Below are 22,518 nucleotides of genomic sequence, written 5' to 3'. Positions count from 1 at the left end.
TGGGGCTCATTGCTGCTGGGACTGCTGCACAGCGAGGGATTAGGATTAATGGTGAGCTGTGAGCTCTGCTGATGGAGCATCAAACTGGGTCACAGGCATCAGCCGGGCGTGAAGCCATGGCATGTTGGTGCTGTGGCCTGAAACCTGCAGGGAGTGAGTGAGTCCCAGGGTGCAGCCAATGCAGAGCTGCCAAAGAGATCGTCCTTTACAGAACCCCAGCAACATCCAAGCCACAATCATCCTGAATGCTACATGGAGAGAATGACCAACACGTGAACGGTGTTTGCATAAACGTATCTGAATTTTAAGGGGACGGAGGGTTTTCCTCTTACATCTTTATTTCTAGAGCCTGGTTGTGTTGTTGGGCAGAGAACAGGAGGGGATCAGAGCGGTGGGTGGGAGGGGATGGGAGCAGTGACACAAACTGTGACTGCCCGCAGAGCTTTGTGTCTCGTTGAGGAGTGCCCTGCCTGCCCCGAGCGCTGCAGCCTGCTGTCCCAGCTGTGCTGATTGGGAATGTGCTGAGTTACACGCATTTCTGAGAAGAAAAAGCCCCAAATTGTGGGTATCTGTGTGTCAGATACAAGATGCATCCGGACAACAGAGGCTCAAAAGATTAACGGACCTAATCCTACCTCTGTGCATCGGCACACAGCAGATGACAGACACACACCTCCGTAGGGATGGCTGTGCACACAAAGGGCTCCCACCTGCACAGACCCGAGTCCTCCTCCCAAAGCACACGGCAGGAACTCACCTGGAGGACCAGACCGGCCCTGCCTGCTTCTTGGGCTTGGCGATCTGCTTCTGGTACTCCATCCAGCCGCTCACCAGCTCGTGGAGGATCATCACGTAGAGAAGGAAAATGAGAATCCTGGGATCCATTCGCGGCACTTCGGGATCTGCCTCATTGGGTACAGGTGGCATTTGCTCCTAGGGCAAATTTGCTCCGAGGGCAGCTCGGCCGGGGGGCTCTTGAGGACAGGAGGAGGAGGATGCAGGGAAGGGTGGCTGCTGGGGAGCAGCTCGCAGCCGGGCTTTGTGCAGAGCCGATCAATGCTGTAAGAGCCTCCCTTGGGAACGAGCAGCCACTGCCCTGCGCCAAGCAGCATCAACGCGGCCGCAGAGGCTCCGGAGGGCTCCGTTAGCGGAGCGGCTCACGTCTCCATCCCTTCTGTCTCCCTCGTGCTTTGTCTGCATCCCCGCGCAGCTCCCTGCGCTTCTATCTGGGAGCAGCGCGGCGGCAGCTCCCGGTGGTTGGCGGTGGGAGCGCTGGATGCCGTGCTGACAGCCGGAGCCTGCGAGGAACGCGGGGAAGCTGTTGGTGACGAGGGAACCTCCGAGCTTCCTCCCGGCATCTCAGGTCTGCAGCCAGCCGATGCTGATTTGCAGCACTGCTGAGTACTCTGCAGCTGAGAAATCTTTTCTCCCGCTCTTTGCACTCTTGTGTCATTCTCCTTGCTGTAGCCCTTACTTAAATCCTCACTGCTGTTATCCCACATTTAAGCTCTCAGGGGGTTCCCAGCAGTCAGGAAAACTCCAGTGCTGCACTGGCACTGCTGCCCAGAGCTGTGGGTGCCCGTCCACAGAAGTGCCCAAGGCCACAGATGGACCCTGGGCATCCTGAGCTGGGGGGCAGCCCATGGCGGGGGAGGCTGGGGGCTGTGAGGGCCTTTCCAACCCAAACCACCACCTAAGGGGCTGCCCCACAGCACAGCCCCTCTCTCAGCCCCTTGGCCCCGTTCTGCTCAGCAGCACAGGACTCTGCTCAGTAGAGGTGGACGCAGCACCAGAACCTCTCCTTTCCTGCCTGCAGGACCCCATGCAGTACTCCTGTAGTAGGACAAAAGCATGGTCCGCTCTTGTTCAGACAGCTGTATATATGCAGAGGGCAGAACAAACAAAACTCAACCCCTGTGGGAGTCCCCAGGAGGTCAGGGAGGCTGCTGGACACCCAGCTCACTGTGATGCTTCAAAGAGAAGCACAGCAGCTGCATCCCTCCCAGCCTCCCCAGGAGCCCATCAGCGGGATGTGAATCCACTGCTTGTGTTACCTGCACTCTTGAGGTTGTATCACAGAATTACTTAAGTTGGAAGGGACCTTAAAGGCCATCAGGTCCCACTCCCTGCAGTGCACAGGGACACCCACAGCTCCAGCAGTGCTCAGAGCCCCAACAGCCTGACCTTGGCTGTCTGCAGGGATGGGGCACCACCAGCTCTCTGTGCAACCTGTGCAGTGCCTCACTGCCCTTACTGCAAACAACTTCTCCCTTCTATCCAACCTGAATCTCCCTTCTTGTAGTTGGAAGCCATTTCCCCTTGTGCTATCAGGTGGACTTCTGTCCCCTTCCTTCTTACAGCCCCTTAGATATTGAAAGGAAGAAACTCTTGCCCTTGGCTATGCAGCTGCAGCCATGTGCACAGAAGCCGCGGATGCAGGCAGCTCCGGTTCCACAAAGACAAATGCAGGTAGGGATGCTGATCACGCTGTGTCTGCGTAGTAACGGAGCCCAGCGGCACAGCCACAGCCCAAAGCATCGCGTGGCTTTCCCTCTGCTAACTAATGTTTCATTAATGAGTTCAGAAGTGCTGAGTAACTCCGGATTCGGAGCAGCAGAACTCACAGATGGAGTGAGAGAGTGAATGAAAAAGGGGAATGTCGGGGCTCTGCGTTAAAGCGGAGCTGCGTTCCCATGGCAACAGAGGCAGTTGCCAGGAGGCAGGAGATGGTCGGATGGCACCAGTCACACGGGAGGGCTTTTAGTCTAAAGACAGCGCCGATGTGTCCTACACACACAGCTCTTAATGAGGAAGGGCAGCGTGACTCCTTTGTTCCTAGGAGCCGCACTTTGCACGGAATCAGAGAGAAATTACATGGCAAGGCAGGCAGAGTAACACGTAGCAGCTTAATCCCGCTTTTGTGCTAGGGGCTCCAACTTATGAATACAAAATCATTAAAAAATAATCTTCTTGTTGGTGTACATTACAGCTGGATTGATCGCTGCTCCTCCTAAAAGCCCAGCAGCCAAAGAATTAACCACCCTGCCTCTGCCCTTTGCCATCCTCAGCATCCATGCAAACACTGCCTACATCTGCAATGCCTCTTAAGTCTTTAAGCAGTTACCTGAGCCCTATCACACAATTCCAGCCTTAAGAACGTCACCAGTCCATGCTTAATGACACGTAAGGTAGAAAGCCAACCAGCCCTGAGCTACTGCCAGGGCTGGCAGCTCATATTGTGGTAACTGGTTTCCAAACAGTGACTACTCGCAAGCTGGGAGCTCTTTCACTAATGATTAAAAAAATAATAAGAAAAATACTTGCTATGAGCAGTCTGATCAACTCTACCGAAAGCTGGGGTTGCTCTTGTTTCATTTCTGTACACGTTTCTTTGGAACATTTTCCTCTGCCCTGCTTCACCCCGCTGTGAGGAGCAGGATGCCAGTGTTTGCTAAGGATCACGCGTAGGATGAGGTGTGAATTCTTGCTGCTAAATATGTGGAGAGGGAAGCACCGTGCCTGACTGATGTGTGTTGGTGTCAATCTGGGTTGGCTTTATTTGGGAACCTCCTGCAGCCCTGGGAAGCAGAAAGATCCCATTTCAGATCCTACCAACGAGCCCTGAGCTGTTGGTCATGGAGCAGGCAGCAGTGCGCTGGGAGCTCCAAAGGGATGCAGTGAATATCAGCTGGGCAGCTGCACGCAGTGACAGCCAGCAGCATCTGACAGACGTGCAGTGACTATCAGGTAACACAGACACCTGTGTGCTGAAACATCCCTACCTGCAGGCTGCCGCTGCCATTTGCACTGCTCTGCAATGTTCTAATGAAGAGCCAGCACTCCTCAGATGCATCTTCTCTCTCTATCCCTGCTGCTTTCTGACAACTGTTTGTACAGAAATGACAAGTAGGTCAAGTCTGGATAAAGGCTGCATGAAAGAACTGGCACAGCAGAAGTTCCCCAAGGCTGAGCTGAGATCTGCTATTCCTTTGCAAAAGCAGGATGGCAATAAGGCCGGTCTCCTTCATCCAAGGCACTCAATCCAACTGGTTGGGCTGGAAGAAAATCCTGAATACCTGAACCACCTGCACGTCTCAACCTGGATTAGGGCAAAGCATTTGGCACAGTCCCACAGAACATCCACAGCTCCAAACGGGAGAGGTAGAGATGTGATGGATGGACTGCTTGGTGTGCGGGGATTTGGACGGATAGCTGCACTGGGACAGTTGTGGTCAATGACGATTCAGGTCTGTACAGTGCAGGGAGGTGGGGGAGGCACTGTCCCTGAAGTGCTCAGGAACTGTGGAAGCTGGGATGTGGTCAGTGGGCAGCACTGGTGGTAGGTGGACATGCTGACTATTCGGTCTTTGGAGGTCTTTTCCAAACTCAATATTCTATGACTCTCAAGAGATGTTTTTAAGAAAGCTGGTAGGTGTCACTTACTATTCATATTCATCACAGCCCCAAGGGCATGTTGTTACACCAAGGATCACCTTCATCCAAGCTTCTTGGAAGCACCATCACCCCATTCTTCCACTTGGAAGCTGCCATAGCTGACTGACCTGGCAAACCCACTGTTCCTCAAGTTGACAGAGCTCACAGAACCTCTAAGGGGCACCAGAGAAAAGCAGCAATAATTGTTTTGGAGCCATAAACCAGGGTTAATCTGCATATCTGCCTGGTCACAACAATTGGCTTTTTGGAAGGGACTCTGAGCTTCCCTGGGAGGACACCAGGTGCTTCCTGCACCTCCACACACACCGCAGCCAAAGCCCACGAGCACAGCAGCGCCAGGTGAGCAGGAACACAGATCCCTTCTCTCCCCCTTGGCCTCTCCTTAAGGAAGCTGCCTGTAAGAAGTCCTTACTAATTACCCGATTGCTCACTAGAGATTAAGCAGAGAACAGTGCTGGTAACAAATCAGGCCGTGACCTACTGGATGGGATGCTTTGCTGTTGCTCCGATGACATCGTTTCACAAGTCCATGATGACTCTGACCCAGTGACCCCAACACCCTGACTGAGGCTTCAAGTGCATTTTAGGGGAATAAACATCACCATCTCCTTCCTCTCGCACACCTGCAGTGCTTCCTTCCTAAGCTCAGAGGACATCCAACAGAGCTGGAACGGAGGGCGGGGGGGAGAAACACGACTAGAAGCAGGGCCAGGAGAACACAGCTCAGACAAAAGGGGTTTTGGAGTTAAAATGAGCACCACCCCGTTTGTCAGCATCTTCCACAGCCTTCACAAAACACAAACAGATGCTCTGAGACAGATTTCTTCCCAAGATTTTTAATTGCTCCTACCTATATGTGTGCTTGAAAAAACGATAATAAAAACCTTGTGTTCTGAGTCATCGGATTGCTTTGTATGCTAATGACTCATCGCCAGGATTTATTAACATTTCACCACTTACAAGTTCTGCCAACCCTGATCAGCCAACAGAGCTTTGGTACAGCAAATGGATGCTAAAGGAAAGAAAAACAAAATACAGAGCTCCAAAATAACCATCTTTTGAGCTCTGGACTTCTTTTCTATGACAACACGGGAACCAGAAACAGCTCTGTTTGACTCGAGGACAGATACAGGAATCTTTCTTGTTCCCTTGTCACAGAACTGACATCAACGGGACCTGGAGAACAAGGGGAAGACACCGATGTTCACTTCTGGGGTGCTGCTCAATGCAAAGACTGCAGAGGATGCCCAAGAAAGGCTCAGATGGCAGCAAACACGGAGCTGAAACCCTGCCTGAGGAGTCCTCAGCACGGTGACCTGCCTTGGGATGGAGCTGCCCTCCATTCCTGCTTTACACCCCCCTGGATCTATCAATATTGCAAGAAGCCATCCACATCACCCTGTCACACAGACCTCTCCCTGCCTCTGGGAGATCCCCAGCACAGCTACAGGCACAGCTCTGCCCCACAGCCCAGTGCTGCCCTTCAGCCAAGGCACAACGCAGGGTGAGAGGTAAGTTACATTTAGTGCACTCAAGTACTGTCTGTGCACCCAGGAGTCTTCCCCTCTCCACAACAGGTGACTGGGAAGCCCAAACCATCCAGCAGCATCTTGGAGAGGAATAAGTTTCTGCCTCCTGGCATCTGCTGCAGACTTTCTGTCACTCAGCTAAATGCCCGGCTCCTTCCAGCCATCTGCACCACAACCCACCACTCCCGACCACTTTTCAAAGTGCCTGCAGCACTGAGGCAGAACAGGGTGTTCTGCCAGCAAGCAGAGGCTTTCAGCATTCACACACACAAAGATGCACAGCTTGAACTGCTGGGTCCCCATCAGTTTTTATCCCTGGAGCCTAACAGGGCCCACCCTTACAATGGTCCCAGCTGTGAGTTCTGTGGTTCGATGTGAGAAATATTGTCATTGGGTTGGAAAGCCAAAGTTGGCAGTCAGTGCCCTCTAGGAGGTCGGTTTCACAATTCTTTACCACCAGCTAAGGTTTAATTCACAAGTGCAGGATGTAACTCCTGTAACTCCGGCACTGAAGGCTGTCAGAATACTGCCCTCTTTTTGAACAATAAGCTTCCTTCTATGGGAGGTAAATGATACAATGGAATTGCTCCCATCTGGATTTTTTGTAGAGTTCTATTGAAGGCACTGGTGGACATTCACCATCCCTCATCAAGGTGCCAGGCTTTCAATGCCTGAACTGGAAGGATCTCCATGGAAATTCAGAGCTTTCATAGTAAGGACACAGTGGAATATCTACTGCAACACCTCGTAAAATGCTCCCGTTCTTTCAGAGCACATTCCAGCCTAGAGGAACTTTGGTAGATGTTGCCCAGGCACTGAAACAGCATCAGCAAGAACCACATTTTCTTCCTGCCTGCGTGGTCCTCAAGCTAGTGCTGGTCAGGGAAGGGTTTGTGCCAAGCACAGGGCATGGCCTCCTCCAAAAAGAGACGTTATCAGGCAGATATCAGGCTGTTACCCAGCCATGGAGAGATCCAGAGAAGCAGGACACCAAAAGGAGAGGAAGGCAAGGAAGGGCATGTGCAGAAGCAGCAGTGCAGGTCCAGCCCAACAGCAGCGTGCCCAGGTGCTGCAGGTACAGCAGAGGAGGTAGTGAAGAACACAGTATGTAAACCCAACAGGTGTTTCCCTGTGGTCCCATGGCTGTCAAAATCATTAAGATCAGAAAATACAATCATTTTAAGTTTTAAATGCTTGCAAGAGGAAATTCTGTGATTTGTATTTATCATTCATTAGCTTTTCTTACCAGTATCACTTCAGTCCATTTTCATACCTGCTCTCTGATGTGGTACTGGTCAGGAATGTGCCTGATTCCTTCCTGCAGGAACTGCTGTGCCACACCAGCCACCTGCTGGAATGAGGCAGAGGAACATTTCCTCATAAGCCCAGTGCCTGGCTCCTTACTTTGGCCTCACACAGGACTTGAAGGGTGAGTGAGGTTCAGGACAGTGTGAGACTTCATTTGTGCAAGAACAGGCCAGACATGCACTGTGCAAGCAGGCCAACTTTTTCTAACTCAAGCATCTTCAAAGTGAAACCCATGGCAGGTTTTCTTTATGCTGTTGTATAGAGAGGTGACCAGGAATCACCTAAAAACAGTTCTGACAAAACAGCAAGACTCACAACAACTGGTGTTTATCCAGGGGGATCTTCATGTGCTTTCTGTCCAAGCAGATTTGTTCAGCCTCTTTTACTTCAGTCCACAAAGAGATTTCCTGCATCAAATCATCGTGTCAGGTGGAATCTGGGTGATGTGAAATGATGCTGTGCCATGCTTTTGGTATCAGGTCCTTCAGAAGTAAATTATACCATTATAAACATTTTTTTTCCACTAATTCTACATAACCCAGACCTGATTCTTCTGCTAGCATTGGCCTCAGTAACCAAATTTTGGAGCTACTCCCATCAACTACAATACTGCAGTTCCAGTTCTCTGTCAATCTGCTAATGTACCTCAATCCAAATGAGTTGCTTCAAAGCTCAACATGAATTTCAGTTAAATGTTAACCATCCAAAAAGCCTGGAGAACCTCTCAGGGCTATTAGTTACCATGATCTCTCCGGAAAAACACACAGAGAGGACCAGATTGCTTAAGCTAATTAGAATTCATTGCAAAAAATTCATCCTCGAGTCACACAGCAGGCTTGGTGAGAATACGCTATTTTTCCATCCCACAGGTATCACATCCCCGCTGTAAAGACAAACCGTAACGCGAGTGTCAACACAGGGCAGGCAGCCCCAGCGCCCCGCTCCGCGCCAGCTGGGAGCATTTCAGGCAGCGGCGCTGGAGGCAGGCGCTCAGTGGTGCACTGCCCCCTAGCGAGCAAACCCTGCACTGCACGCCATTGCACTGCGCGCCACTGCGCCGCACCTCGTTACCAAGGGCCGCACGTGGGGCATTAAGAAAAGGCAAAGAGGAAAAGAATACGTAATTCTTCCACACCGTTCGGTTGTACCTCAGCAGGCAGTTACAGCACGGGGCAGCGCGAGCTGACACAAAAGCAGCAGCCTGTATAATTGCTGGGAGTCAAAGCACTCTCATCTCCATGAATGCCCACGGACTGGGATGGTCACTTCTGAAAAAAGTATTTTCTGAGAGATGTTTCTGCTAATTTATCACATCTTTTCAGAAGAAAGCAAGTCAGAGTGCAGAGTGGCAGCCATTCCCATTCTCCCCTGCCCACTGATCTCTCAGCTGAAGCATCAATTAGCACAGGAAATCATCAGTACATGCTCCAGGACTCAATTGCTTTGTGCCACCTCTGTAGATCTTAAAGGCTGTAAAAAATAATCCCCAGCACTGTCAACACAGGGTAAAACACAAGAGGTCTTCCTACTGAACTGCACATTGCTCAGTCAGCCTGAATTAAAACAAGTTCGTGCTGCCAGAGAGTAGCAAATCAGGCTGCAGTGCATGGGAAGACTCCAGTGACAAAGAGAACCTGCACACAAAGCTACGGACCCCGGGGCTGAGCAGAACACAGCTTGGAGGGAGTTAATAGTGAGAGGTTTCCAAGCAGTGTGGGATGCTGCTCTGTGTAAGTTATGTCAGTTTAAATGGTTTAAAAACCAAGCTTTGCAAGAAAATACTGATTGTTACAAGCAGTTCCTGTTTCCAGCAAGTTCAGCATCAGGAGTCTGCCAGCAAGAGCTGCCCAGGCTCCACAAAGGCAATGCTGAGCCCAGGAGACAAGGAGTGCAAAGGCAGCAGGGATGAGAAGGCAGCACCCCTTCCTCGCTCACAGACCCATGCTGTCTTCCCAGTTTTCCCAAAAGACACAGATAACCTCACAAATGGAAAACAAGGCACTGAGGCAGTGAAGAGTACTTGCTTTCCTCACGCAGCACTTGAGATCTTGGGAGGAAGAAAGCTACACAAAGGGAGTTCAGCAGCTTCTCGGAGGGATTTCCATCTTTGCTCAATTATCTCTTTTTTTTTTTTTCCATTCAGCTTCAGGAAATGGAAAAGTCTCATGATATGGCTTGGCACCAGAAATGCTCGAGCCCCACGAAAATAATTAGTGCTGGGAAAATAAAGGGACAAGACAGTGACAGCATGATCAGCACAGTTAACAGTGCCTGAAAACTCTGATAACTTTCTAAGAAGATTGGCTTGGCAGACAAGAGGAGAGCAGAGCAGTTTAGCTTGACTTCAGATGGCTCTGGACACAATTGTCTGAAGAACACATATAGCCAAATCATTTTGCTGTGCATCAGATAGCTGCATAGGAAAACTGGCAAGACTCCAGTCCCAGAGAGTTGAGATCAACAGCACAAAGTCCAACTGGCAGCCAGTTACTCCTAACATTCCTCAGGGGTCTGTAACGAGGCTAGCATTGTTTAATGCCTCTATTCACAACCCAAAGACAGAACACACCCTCAGCAAATTTACACATGGTACCAAACTGTGGGAATGGCTGACACACTGGGCAGGGCTGCCAGAGGAACCTCAGTGGGCTGGAGAAATGGCCTAACAGAAGGCTCAGGAAACTTAACGGTAAATACAAAGTTCTGCCCTTAAGCAACCTTTTCTGGGTAAGCCCTGGTCTGAGTGAGAGGGTAAGCAGAGACCCTCAGAAGTGCCTTCATACCTGCGTTAGCCTGCAATTCAGAATCCCTCCTGCAGGCAACTTCCTGTTTACAGAGGACTGATGAGATTTTACATATATTGTATGGGCTGAGACCAACGCAACGTCACTTGTAAAGCTCACACAACTCACCAAATCCATCTTCCTGCATACTCTGCCTGATATTTACACTGAGGCAACAGTAAAAGCACAACAGGAATTAACTGCAACAGTACAGACAGCAAACACAGATAAGCCACTGAGAACAGGCTATTCTTTCAGTCACGATTTCACCCTTCCTACACCAAACCCTACCAGCATTCAGGTCTTACTTCACTGGAGCCAAGATTCATTTCAAGCTCTTTCTTTGGAAAAAGTGGGAGAGAAAGGAAAGCGGGGGACTGATTCAGTTTCTGATGTTCTTCACAAGATCATTGTTTCTTGGTCTGGTGACAGTGGTGGACATCCCTCACTAATGCAGCATGTTTTACCATGAAGTAAACAGCTAGAAACAGAAACAGGAAATCACATCAGTGGAGCTTATCTCCTCTGACATTTGTTTGCTGAGTATATCCTCTAAAGGCCCAGAGGAGCCCACTAACAGGCAGGAAAAACCAGGTTAGCCTTGAGGAGCTCACACTATCTGCTCAGCCATGTATTAGACAGCCAGTTGTAAGTTCCTGAAATAAAGAATACAAGATGCAAAGCTTAAAAATATGCCTTTTCTTTTTCAAAAAAAAAAAAAAAAATTGTACAGTCAGTTGTAAGTAGATCTACAAGACACTCACTCAGCTACCTTTAAGAAAAGTAAACCTCTGCAATGCACTGCATACAGAGTTTTCTAACCAGCAAGAGACAGTTGGGTAAACCGCAGCGTTTCCCCAGAGAGCTTTTTGAGTGGCTGTTCTTTGCTTCCACCCTGCGGGCAGCCGTTGACAAGGCAGGACAGCGCCCTCAGGCTGCTGAGCACGAGGCCCGTTTTGCTGTCTCACTCCTGCAATACAAACAGCTCAGCGTGAGGCTGGTGTGGGCACGGTGGGCAAGGGCAGCTCCATGGAGGGAGTCTCGGTCACTTCGGCAGGACTGGGCTTGCGAAGCTCCAGTTTCTCAGTGAGCTGGTTATGAAGCTCCTTCACAGCCTCCCCACTCTGCAGAAAGAGATTTAGGGAAAGGAAAACCAGAAGAGTCAGACTTGGTTCCTGCTGCTATTAACTACAGCACTAAACACTCAATTAACCTCCATGTTTTAACACAAACCAATGCAGAACGAGGAAGTTGCAAGTAATTAAGACAACTTGGAAAGCTGCTAACTGAACAAAGCACACATTCCATTAAGCAAGGTCTGGGAAAGGCAGATGCTTTCATTTGCAATTAATTTTCCATTTCTCATTACCTGTTTGGTGGGTTCCAAAGCCTTCTGGAGAGACTCTAATTTGGCAGGCGCCACTTTGTGATGCAGATGAAGCAGCAATCTCAGTACATGTCTGTGTACATTCTCCTTTCTGAAAAAGAAGCAACTTTAAAGCAGAGAAACAGTTATACACAAACAAGGCCTACAGAATGAGAAAGCTACAACAATGCTATCAGAAGAATAGCAAACAACTGAGGACTGACAGCTCTGTTGTAATCCTCCAAAATACCCAGGAGTTGCTTGCGTGTTACAAAGTGCCACCCCTGCCTTGGATCTCCAGCTACTGCATCTAAATCAATCAACAGGGGTGAACTAACTGTAGCAACCACAGGGAATTGGGGTGGATTTTAAGCAGAGGCTGCAGCACAGAGCAGCGATTTCTCTCCCTCAGCTGTGCTGGATGAGCCATATGACCACACAGGAGGGTATCCTGCCCCCATCCTATGAGGAGCAAACTGCTTTTGGGGGAGCCTCCCAGAGATTAGATCTGGTTTGACAGCCACCAGTTAAACCACACAGGCTTAAGAGAATTAACAAATGGGTTTTTTTCTGCATGCAGCCTTTACAGCAAAGAGGTGCAGTTAGTGCTTCATATCCACAGCCACTGCAAAGCATGAAGGATGTTATCTTTTGTAACTCCAGCTTGAGAATAACAAATTATGGTTCAGGTAATCAACACCAACATGAAACATTTAGCAATTCTGCTGTTAAGAACTTTATCACAGTATATACCTCTCCTAAAAGAAAAAGCAGCAGACTAATGATTTCAACATGAAGAGTTTGCTGGAACGTTAAACAACAGTCCAAAGAAGTACAGCCTCCTTCAGTTCTCTTACAAACTCACTGCCTCTGAGGAAAATCAGATTTACCTTGAGCATGCAGTGAGAAAGAAGCCATCGAAGAGACCGGTGCAGAATTCTTCAACTGCAAATTCATCACCCAGCAGTGTGAGGTTACCAGTGAGCAGATGCAGAAATATATCACTGAAGGCCAAGTCACTGAACGTCTCAACTGCACAACATAAAAAGGCAGAGACTGAGACTCACAAATCTGTGCCAAACCTGGATTGCACAGCAGAGATGCTTGCCGAAATCTCCATGAAAACTTTTCCTTACTGGCTTTCACAACAGGCAGCCCAGGCAGGTGGCTGTGAACTTCCACCTGAGGAGCAGAGAGCTGAGAAAAATATGGAGAAAACCCACATCTCCCATCAAGATGAAGTCACACAGAGCAGTCTGCTGCTGTCAGAATCATGGGGACCCCTGCTATACATTTCCACAGCTCTGTGCTCACGGCCACAACCACCTCCCTGCACTCCTTAGACCCCACAGTGAACAGATGCAAACTGCTTACCAGTGAAAAAGTCACCCATCTAAGTGAGCTGCCCATTAAGCAAAGGGCCCAAAGAACAGTTGGGGTAACAGGGGGAGTGGGGAATCCACCCCACTGCTGGGAGCTGCACTTCCTAAGCGTGCTGCAGAACTTGCACACAACTTAACCCAGAGAGGTCAGTTCAGAAGGTAAACCCAGGAGGAACTCAGGGCTGTGTTTGGTCTTGTTTTGTTCCACATTTTTTCAACACACAAACACACAAAGTCTCAAAAAATATCTGGCCACATGCAATTACTGTGAGCAGCTGCAGAATTAAGTCACCTACATTTTTATCTTTCAGTCTCATTCGTAAATCTCTCAGCTAATCCCATTGCTAATACAGCCTTTGATGTCTACTGACCTTCAGTCACTACCCCTAAGTTCTCAGATCAGCAGAAAAAATATCCGAATTGCAGACAAAAAACAAACATGTAATCCTGCCTTGCTTAACAATTAAGTCACCAGAGGAGGCAAAAGTAAATATATGCATTTGTCTCTGAAATCAGTTTCATTTCAGGCTGTTACTTGACCCCTGGGTCTCCAAGACAAGGGAAGCAGCTGAAGAACAGAAGCCAAGACAAAAACTCACCTAGTGCTGGCAGGAGCCTGAGGAAAGCATTCTTGTTTCTCTGTTTTGTTATGTGAAGGATATAATACAGCCCAATCTCACAAGCTATTCTGTTCTCCTGCAAGAATCTGTTAAAGAAGGAGCAAAGCTTTTTAATCAATAAAAATAAATCTTTTTTTTTTCTTAGAAGAGATTAAAACAGTGTTAGATAGGAATCAAGCAGTTACAGCAATGGTTAACCTCAGAGCCACAGGAAAGCAGCTACTCAGATAACGAGCATCACTAAATCTGCTGTCAGAGCCAAGGAAAATTTTACCATTCAGCAAGCATTGCATTATCTCACAATTATACAGTTGGATCTGGTTGTGAACATTTTAAATAGCATTAATGATAAGTGATAATTTTAATAAGGGTTTTAAAAAAAGCTCGAGTAATTTACAATGATAGAAAGCACAGCAGTGTTTTGTTTTATGGATTCCTAGAGGTCAAACATCAGCTCTGTCACAGAGCAAACATAAATCCAACCAGTGGGATTCAGTACTCCAGATCATGGCATACAGACAAGAACTGTGCTGGAAATTAGTGCAAGATCTGAATATGAGAGAACACAAAGAGGATTTTTAATTATCTCTTTGAAGCCCCTGGAGTGATAAGTTATCAACAGAGAGTGTCTGTGTGACAGAGATGTAAAGTAACATTTACAATAGCACTCCCCAGATAGCATGGGCACTTATCCAGCTGCACTCAGATGAAATGGTATCACTTCAGCATGCATCACTCACTGCCTGGAGAGTCACAGACTCAGCACTATTTGAAAACAGTGCTACAAAGTACTTTCATATTCACTCTGATGTAAAATGGTCAAACAAGAAACATACTTTATGTAGATACATTTCATTTGAGGAATCATGGTGGAAACCCGTTTCACTAAAAGTGAAGAGCAGGTTTGATTAACCAGGACTAAATCTTACTGCCCAAGAAGTCTTTACCACATACAGTATTTTCTTCTGTCAGTGTTGATTGGTTTCTTCGCGTTTTGCTTTAGTAACAAGACCAGTGTGTAAAAAGTAGCTGGGAACACAGATTACATACTTGGTGAAAGCCTCAGGAATGGTGCTGGGGTAGGGAATCGGCCCCTTTTCCTCCGAGGGCAGCTTCTGATCTACATTGAATGTGTGATCATCCACCACAAAGGACATCAGCATAGGCAAGAACTTTGTAATCAATTCAGCTTCCTTAGAGGGATGGAAGGAGAGAGGAAAAAGGAGAATGTTTTCATCAATCAGTTCACACCATCTCATAATTCCACAGCACCGTAACAAATACTGAGGCAATGTTATCAGCTCCACCCTGCGCTTCTGCAAACAGGCCTTCAGACACCCAGTTCCCTGAAACTTCCACACGATCCAGTGGAAATGAGGACAACTGTACGTCACCCAGCCCTGCTCAAAAGCTTTCTTTGGACAATGATGTAGCACCTCCTCCAACAGACATTGGAGCAAGCACTGCTCTGCACATTGAGGATGGTACCATTGCTTTTAACAGCACTTACAAATCATATTCCTTATTCCCTAAAGTGATAGAGATCAATGCATAACCAGAGTAGCAAGACAAAGTATTTATGTGTATCTTCACAGAAAACAGTACTGCATCAGATTCACAGCACAGCAGGCTAAAGAATTAAAGAGAGGAACAGTTCAACTTAGAAACAGTAAGGGCAGACATCCATGGAAATGAAACACGAAGCTTACAGCATCCCAGCATGCCCATTTGAGCTGCTGTGCAGTGACCACTTACTGCTTCTTTGAAGGAAGCTCTTGTTGAAGAATATGCAGAAAGCTGACTTGAAGATTAAATCAGGGACACAATGTACATCAAATAAGAAACAGATCTAAAGAAGGCTCACCATTTTTGGTTCCTTGAAGACTTGACTGTCAATCATGTCCCAGGCTCCCTGTCCTAAAGACAGCATCCTAAGGAGCAGCAGCAGATCTGGGCTTTCCTCGAATTTTAAAGAGGGGAAAAAACAGCTAGTTTGATCTTCCACAATTGAACATACAAGTATTTATCTGGAAGCAGTGGTTTACATTCAAAGCCCTCCTGGACTAACAGGAGAGGCATTCAGTTCTCAAATTAAATTGATAGCTGATTCCTAAAATGGGAATCAAACAGCTGCAGGAAGAACACACAGCTGAGAGTTGTTCTTTGTGGCATTCTATAATGTGCTAAGAAGAATGCAGGCAATCTGAGCAGGACACTGTTCTCAAGGTGTCCAACCAAATCAGGATACTGAAATACAATGTGACAGGATGAATCAAATCATCTCAGCAGAAGTAAGAAGTGTGCATAAGAACAAGTTTTTGCCTTTATATTCTGCCCTGAAACCAAAACAATCTTCAATTTTAAACTGCCAAGAAGAACTTATTTAATCCAACACTGAAGTTTGACAGCTCAGAGATGAAGGCAGCGAATGCCTCACACAGGTCAGATGTCTGTAGGGCTCCTTCCCTTTCCTCTGAATTGCCTCCTGCAGACACTACTTGCAGGAACTGCACTGTACTGCAGCCAACAGAGCAGACCAGTGTCAGATGAGCCATCACATTTACCACGGCAGGGAATAAAGGCTGCTGCTGTTAAATAAAATGCTTGAAGGACAATGTAGGGGTGTACATACATACACAGCTGTCAGGACAGGAGGGGCCATACAAAGAATTCATGGTTATTTCAGATTGCTCCAAAACACCTCCCTCCGCACAGCGCTCCTGCAGATCTCGAAGGTATTTGATACAAACAGGAAGCCAGAACTACACTTCTCTTATTTCAACTTACAAATGCATTTAAAAACTTGATCCTACTTCTTCTACATTGCCAGCTGTTTGCTGATGACCACTGTTCAATTCAGACTAGGGGTCGCGTTGGCCACGCTTGCTGCAACACTCACCCTGGGTAAGGTGTCCTGCCCAACGAGGTCCTGCAGGTGCCTGATGGTGCTCAGGGCTAAGGTGTTAATGGCAAAGGGATCACACAAGATCATCGACAAGTCCCTGAGAGAAGAGGCACGAGTCAAATAAATGCACACCACTCCTAACTCCATCGCAGCAGGCTAGTCTCATACCCAGCTGTAGGACACTCGCTTCTTAGACGTGCCTCACTGAACACAGAACAGTGCTGTTGTAATCCTGTCAACTGTTAGATGTAATGTCAGAGTAGTACATGCAGTAAATCAACACAGAACCAGAAACTGCTGTGACAATGGGCAACAATACCTTAACTATTGTAACATAAAACTCGCAATAAAATTCCTGTCTTTTGTTACCCACAGGTTTTCATTCCACAAATCTTCTCCTGCCTTTGTGAAAACATCGTGAATGTGATTCCAGATAACCTGCTCTGTCGAGTCAAAGAAAATAATTACTAAAGGTCTTCAGAGCTGAAGTGTAGCTGTGTGAGCTCACACAGTTACAAGGTCACAGAGAAACCTGCGACAATTACTCAAGGTAACTGAAGCATTGCCAAGGATCTGGCCAGAAGCTGTCTGAATACGCTCTGGTGCAATAATGCTGCTGAATGCGCAGCACTTGACCATGGAGAAGAACTGCTGGTTTTAGGGAAGAATTAACACCTCAACTATGTCTCATATTGTGACAACTGGAACCCAATTTGCAGTGTATCAATAAAGGGCCTAAGCAGCTTACCCCAGAACTTGCTCTTGTCCTTTCTTCACTCCATCCAGAAAGCCTTGCAATTCCCGAGCTCTCTTGTTGTCCACAAACTTCTCCCGAATGCAGGCATCAAGGCACCACGTGAACTACTCAGAAAATGAGAATGTTCATGACAGTGACAGACTGGCAGTAAAATACACAGTATCAAGGAAAACAGGCCTGGAATGACCTCCAAACCTTGGGAGTTAACAAGTTCTGTTAATGTACTCGGGTATGGTAACAAGCTGATCACAAATACAAAGGAGGCTGAATACAAAAACAGCTCAAAAAGAGGTCAGAAGTTCCAATGTAAGTTAAACTGTTGTCACCTCCTCCCCTTCTGTGGCAGGTATTCCTTGGCAGGTAAGGCCATGGAAACTACATCACTTAATAGTAAGAACATGAGATTTTTTTTTAGCCAGTGTTCCACTGCTCCCACCCTGTGAGTAGGGCTTATTAAAAGTAGAGACGTTTCTGCTTTCTTACTAAAATGGAAAGACAGTTGAGTGAACTGTTTGCCCTGACCTAAACCTGTGGGTTTGCCTTTGACTTTTTTTTTCCCCTTTAAGAAAACACCTAAGCTTTTCTCTTCAAAAGGGCTGACAACAGCAGGACTAGGGGAAATGGTTTTAAGTTCAAGGAGGGAAGATTTAGGTTGGATGTTAGGGGGAAGTTCTTTACTAGGAGAGTGGTTGGGCCCTGGAACGGGCTGCCCAGGGAGGTTGTGGATGCCCCGTCCTTGGACGTGTTCAAGGCCAGGTTGGACGGGGTCCTGGGCAACCTGATCTGAATGTGGATGTTTGGTGGCCCTGCTAGGCAGGGGGGGTGGAACTACATGATCCTTGGGGTCCCTTCCAACCCGGGTGATTCTGTGATTCTCAATATTTCAGATGCCAAGAAAGAAAAACTTGCTCAACTTTCTGAAATGTTTCATCGTGGCTTATTTTTTTCTCACTAGTCTCTGCAAAATGAGATCACCAACAACAATCTGCACCTTGAACAATAATGATTCTTTTTCTGTTCAGTCACTGTCTACACACTGATTTTGAGACTCTTGATCAGAAGACATTAAAGAGCACGCAGTAATGTTTACCATTACTCTAGGACATACTCTATGTAAGCTGAATACACACAAAGCTTAGCAGCATTACTAGGGGAAAAATAAGCTTTCCTGTAGATCAGAACAATCCTGACTATGGGCAAAGGACCAGTAACGAGATCCTGATGTGACATTAACACTGTGCCCACCACATCCCACTACTTTAATAGCTTAATGTCTCTATAACTCAAGATTCAAAGTATTTCATGTTACACACACAGTTTACTGACAGATGGAGTGTCACACCAGCACAATGGGAAGGAGAGCAAGCTTTGATTAAGAACCTGGGGCTAGCTCTTTTTTTTTTTTTTCCCCAGTGGTGTGAAAGCACCACAAATTTGAATGATTCATGGGTTCTGAAATGAAAGCAAGCTGCTGGTTAACCAAGACAAAGTTTTCACCTGAAGTTCCAAGGACTATAAGGTGACTTTTGGATTCAAGGGCTGAACTCTCTTCTCAGAGAGAAGTCATGGCCTGAAGTCCTGCAGGGCAGCAGGTATCACAGGAGTGGATCAAACAGACAATTCTGCAGTAATATTCCCATCTGCCCCACATGACTGATACCTTATGACAAGGGTCAACAGTGCAGATTTCACTGATTTCCAGGTCATGCAGTGACATCAGGAGCTCTGCCCGCAGCGTGCAGTAATGCACATTCCTTGTCCGGAGGAACAAGGTTCTCAAGAACTGCAACACCATGTCGTAGAGCTTCACGTTCTTCCCAATCATCTGAGTCAGCTTCTGAACCACCTAAATCCAAAGTGGAAAAACATGCACTCAGTACCAAGAGATACTGTGACTTCACACACAAAATACAAGTGATTCCTGCATTTACATGACTCACCAAGTTTGAACCATCCACATTAACCTGAGTTCCTTAAAAGCAGCTATTTTAACCTAGGATTCATAATCATCAATTTTTTCATGGCCATACTGAAAGAGCCAGGAATTTCCAAATTGGCTCTCTTGCAAAGAAAAAAAAAAGAAAGCATTTGTAAAGTGAAGCTGCTCAGCTCTACCAAAAGGCAAGAAACAGTACCTGATATCAAATTATGTAATCTGCAATTAATAAAATGTGGAAAGCAGCTCATCTTTCTTTGGAAGTCTTTCTGTATTTCTAACTACTTCCAGGTTACAGGACATGAGAACAAAGGTGAAGACTGCAGTGCAAAAAAGGAAACAGCAGAGCACTTGCACTAAAAGTGGGCTTCTGAGAGCAAAACAGATCTAAACTATATCCTTCAAGTAAAAGAGGTACTATGCTCTGAAATTAAATTAATTATACTGCCTTATCACTGCAATTCCTTTGCATTCTCAACAGCAAGATCCTTACAGAAACTCTGGTATTTCCCTTCTGGAGCAAAGGCTCCATGAGGTGAAATGACCAATTACAGCTGAGCCAATCTAATGACTTACTAATGACTTACTGTTACCAAAAAGGAGAGAGACCAACTCCTTACACCTATGCTCTTCCCTCCCACATCAAGCTTGCCAGTGGAAATCCAGCCCCGTTTGGTCCTGATTACCTCATCTTTGAGCAGATTCAACTCACCGTCTTGGAAAATCACTTACTGGTTTTATTTGCACTTAATGAGGTGACTCAGCTCATGAAAGGGTCTGATATTACCAGAGCAACTGGCAAAGATGGAAGGTGCAGCACCTCCCTCCCAGCAGCAGTATTAGATCAGCTCCACCTGAGCTGATGCAATTCCACCTGAAGAGTAACTTTTCTGAATGCAAACACAGCTACAACTTCGAATGCTCCTTTCCATTAAAAATAATATTAAGGAATTGGTGTCTGTCTGTCCTGCTTAAAAAAAGAAAAACCCAAAAAAACCCCACACAACAAAAACAACAAACACAACAATAAAAGACATTTAAGATGATCAAATTGATTTGACATGGAGGCTCTGGCTTCGGGACAGCTGAGCAATATTGCCAGTATAAGCAATAAGGAAAATGTTTAAAGTTCATGGACAGCTATGAACATTAATAAATAATTACACAGCATCGAGCAGCTATTAAAATAATTCCTGGTGCTTTGGTCAAGACAAAATGGCCCATATCTCAGTGGCTGATCTGCTTCAGTAGCAAAGTTGGATGGGTGAAATGAACACTCCACAGTGTGATGAGGTTGACTGGAAGCTGTTGAACAACATTCAGAAGCACGTTGTAAGAGATTTCCTTCTCTTACCTCTCCCTGACGTCTTGCTTTGGGAGATGGACTGAAGAAGTTGTGCAGGACAGAAATATCGTTGCTGAAGAGAATATTTTCTTTCTCCAAGATATATTGCTTCAGCAGTGGAGATACTTCATCACCAAACAGAGCCTGGTTATCCTGCCAAATCTGGCGCTTCACCTCCACTGCACATGCTTTATACAAATCCTTGTCAGCCATTACTAACTTCAGCTTCTTCTCAGGCACCTATGATCAACAGAGCAGTTACCTCCATGTCAAAAACCTCACCTGCCTGACTTTCCAACAAGTAACTGACTGCAGAAGACATTTAAATCACAATCTCAGGTAACCTGGTAATTTACATAGCAGTGTCATTAAATAAAGTGTCACTGCCCTCCCTACTCTAGTAGCAGTAAGGCAATCCAAAGAAATTTAACTTTTTAAATAAGCAAATAACACATTGATTTTTTCCTTATTCCTTTCTAAGAAGACAAAAGATTTTCTCTAAATGAATGACACTGAGATTTGGGGTTATTCAGAACTCTTCTGCTTATGAAAGGAACAGTTCTGAATCACAGAATCACAGAATTGTAGGGGTTGGAAGGGACCTCCAGAGATCATCGTGTCCAACCCCCCTGCCAAAGCAGTTCCCTACAGCAGGTCGCACAGGTCGGCATCCAGGCAGATCTTGAACATCTCCAGAGAAGGAGACTCCACCACCTCCCTGGGCAGCCTGTTCCAGTGCTCCGTCACCTCACTGTGAATCGATTATCCAATCGAATGGTTTGGGTTGGAAGAGACCTTTAAGATCATCTAGATCCAACCCCCTGCTATAGGCAGGGACATCTCCCACTAGATCGCTGCTCAAAGCCCCATCCAGCCTGGTAATTACCTTAAGTACAATACAGTGCTTTTAATAAAGCTGCTTCTTGAAATTTTTGTTTCGCAAATCTGAGCCTCTGTATCCTGTATCCTTCTAATTACCTTCTGAAAAATCTTTCAGCTTGCCATAAGTTTTCATATCAGCTATGGGAAAATTCACTTACTAGTGATTTTGACTACTTTTAGGAAGCCACATGTATTGAATAAGATCGGGAAATTGTCTCACCTGATTCTGAGATACTAAAATGCTCTTTCAATGAGCGTATCAAGCTGTTATCCAGACACAAGAGTCCAGTAAATATTCAGTCAGTTGCATTGATGCTTGCAGAGCATCTGCAGCTGGAGCCTGCAGCCCAGCCAACAGCACAGACAAGAGAAGTCGTACAACAGAGATGCAACAGAACAAACCACCATGCACACAACTGAACAGCCAGCCTAAGCAGAAGTTTTACCTTGGGCAAGTGCTTCATGACACACATTACCACAGGCTGTATGGACGGCATCTTGACCAAGGAAAAGCTTTTCTCCAGGAGATCTTCCAGCTTCTTGTACCTGAAAACAAATAAGACCAAGAGATTCTAACTACCATTTAACTGCAAAAGTCATCTCAAACACTGCAACTTGAGCCTCCAGAAGACTCAAGCCTTTTTCAGAAGCCATTTGCCCACTGCAGATAACATTCACATTAAATCCCCCTCCCAGCCCACATAACCAACCAGCCTACAGACCTTTCCTCCACCTTCCCTTCCAAGGCGATGGCTGAGATTCGCTCCAGCAGTTTCTCCCTCAGCTCGTCGAACACCGACTGGTGGAACTCCAGCCGGGGGGTGCCGTGCAGGTCCAGGAAGGGCAGGGCCGACTGCAGCGAGGGCAGCAGGACCCCATTTTCTGTCTGCCAACACAAACGGGGGACAGAGGCGGTCAGCAAAGGCTGCTAAAAAAATAATAATTAAAAAAGGGGCCAAAAGAGCACGGAGCAAAGCACAGGCACCACCCGCGGCCCTCTCACCCCAAAACAAAGCACGGACGCCACCCGGGCCTCCTCGCCCCGCCGTCTCCGTGGCGACCCGCCCCACCTGGAACTGCTCGATGGCCTTCAGCGGCTCCGTGCAGTTGGTCAACGTCTCCTTGAGATCCTCGCCGTTGGCCACCCCCAGCTCCTGCAGCCCCGCGTACATGGCAGCCGGCCGCCCAGCCGGCCCCGCTCCCGCCGCGGTCCGTCCGCTCCCGGTCCCCCAGCGCGGCGCGGTCCGACG

The 22,518-nt window shown here is 47.1% G+C and overlaps 1 protein-coding gene across 1 annotated transcript; it reads right to left on the bottom strand.

Moving 5' to 3' along the window:
* Nucleotides 1-5,205: 5,205 nt before the first annotated feature.
* Nucleotides 5,206-22,518, bottom strand: NELFB (negative elongation factor complex member B). Its single transcript, XM_048966028.1, has 14 exons — nt 22,339-22,518; nt 21,991-22,154; nt 21,715-21,814; nt 20,396-20,626; nt 18,766-18,951; nt 17,097-17,209; nt 16,343-16,445; nt 15,308-15,403; nt 14,494-14,636; nt 13,423-13,529; nt 12,332-12,473; nt 11,445-11,553; nt 7,608-11,199; nt 5,206-7,335 (listed from the first exon to the last, which is right to left on the bottom strand). The coding sequence occupies exons 1-13, from the start codon at nt 22,438-22,440 to the stop codon at nt 11,062-11,064; spliced, it is 1,734 nt and encodes a 577-aa protein (XP_048821985.1). The 5' UTR covers nt 22,441-22,518; the 3' UTR covers nt 5,206-7,335; nt 7,608-11,061.

Source organism: Lagopus muta, chromosome 19 (assembly GCF_023343835.1).
Source record: "Lagopus muta isolate bLagMut1 chromosome 19, bLagMut1 primary, whole genome shotgun sequence".
Taxonomy (NCBI): domain Eukaryota; kingdom Metazoa; phylum Chordata; class Aves; order Galliformes; family Phasianidae; genus Lagopus; species Lagopus muta.
The sequence above is the reverse complement of the archived record's forward strand: the minus strand, read 5'-3'. Positions and strand labels throughout refer to the sequence as shown.

Coding starts and splice junctions, on each gene's coding strand:
- NELFB (XM_048966028.1), bottom strand. CDS start 22,440: ATGTACGCGGGGCTGCAGGAGCTGGGGGTGGCCAACGGCGAGGATCTC. Junction 21,815..21,990: donor GAAGGGAAGGTGGAGGAAAG/GTCTGTAGGCTG, acceptor ATTTGTTTTCAG/GTACAAGAAGCTGGAAGATC. Junction 18,952..20,395: donor AAGCAAGACGTCAGGGAGAG/GTAAGAGAAGGA, acceptor CTTTGGATTTAG/GTGGTTCAGAAGCTGACTCA.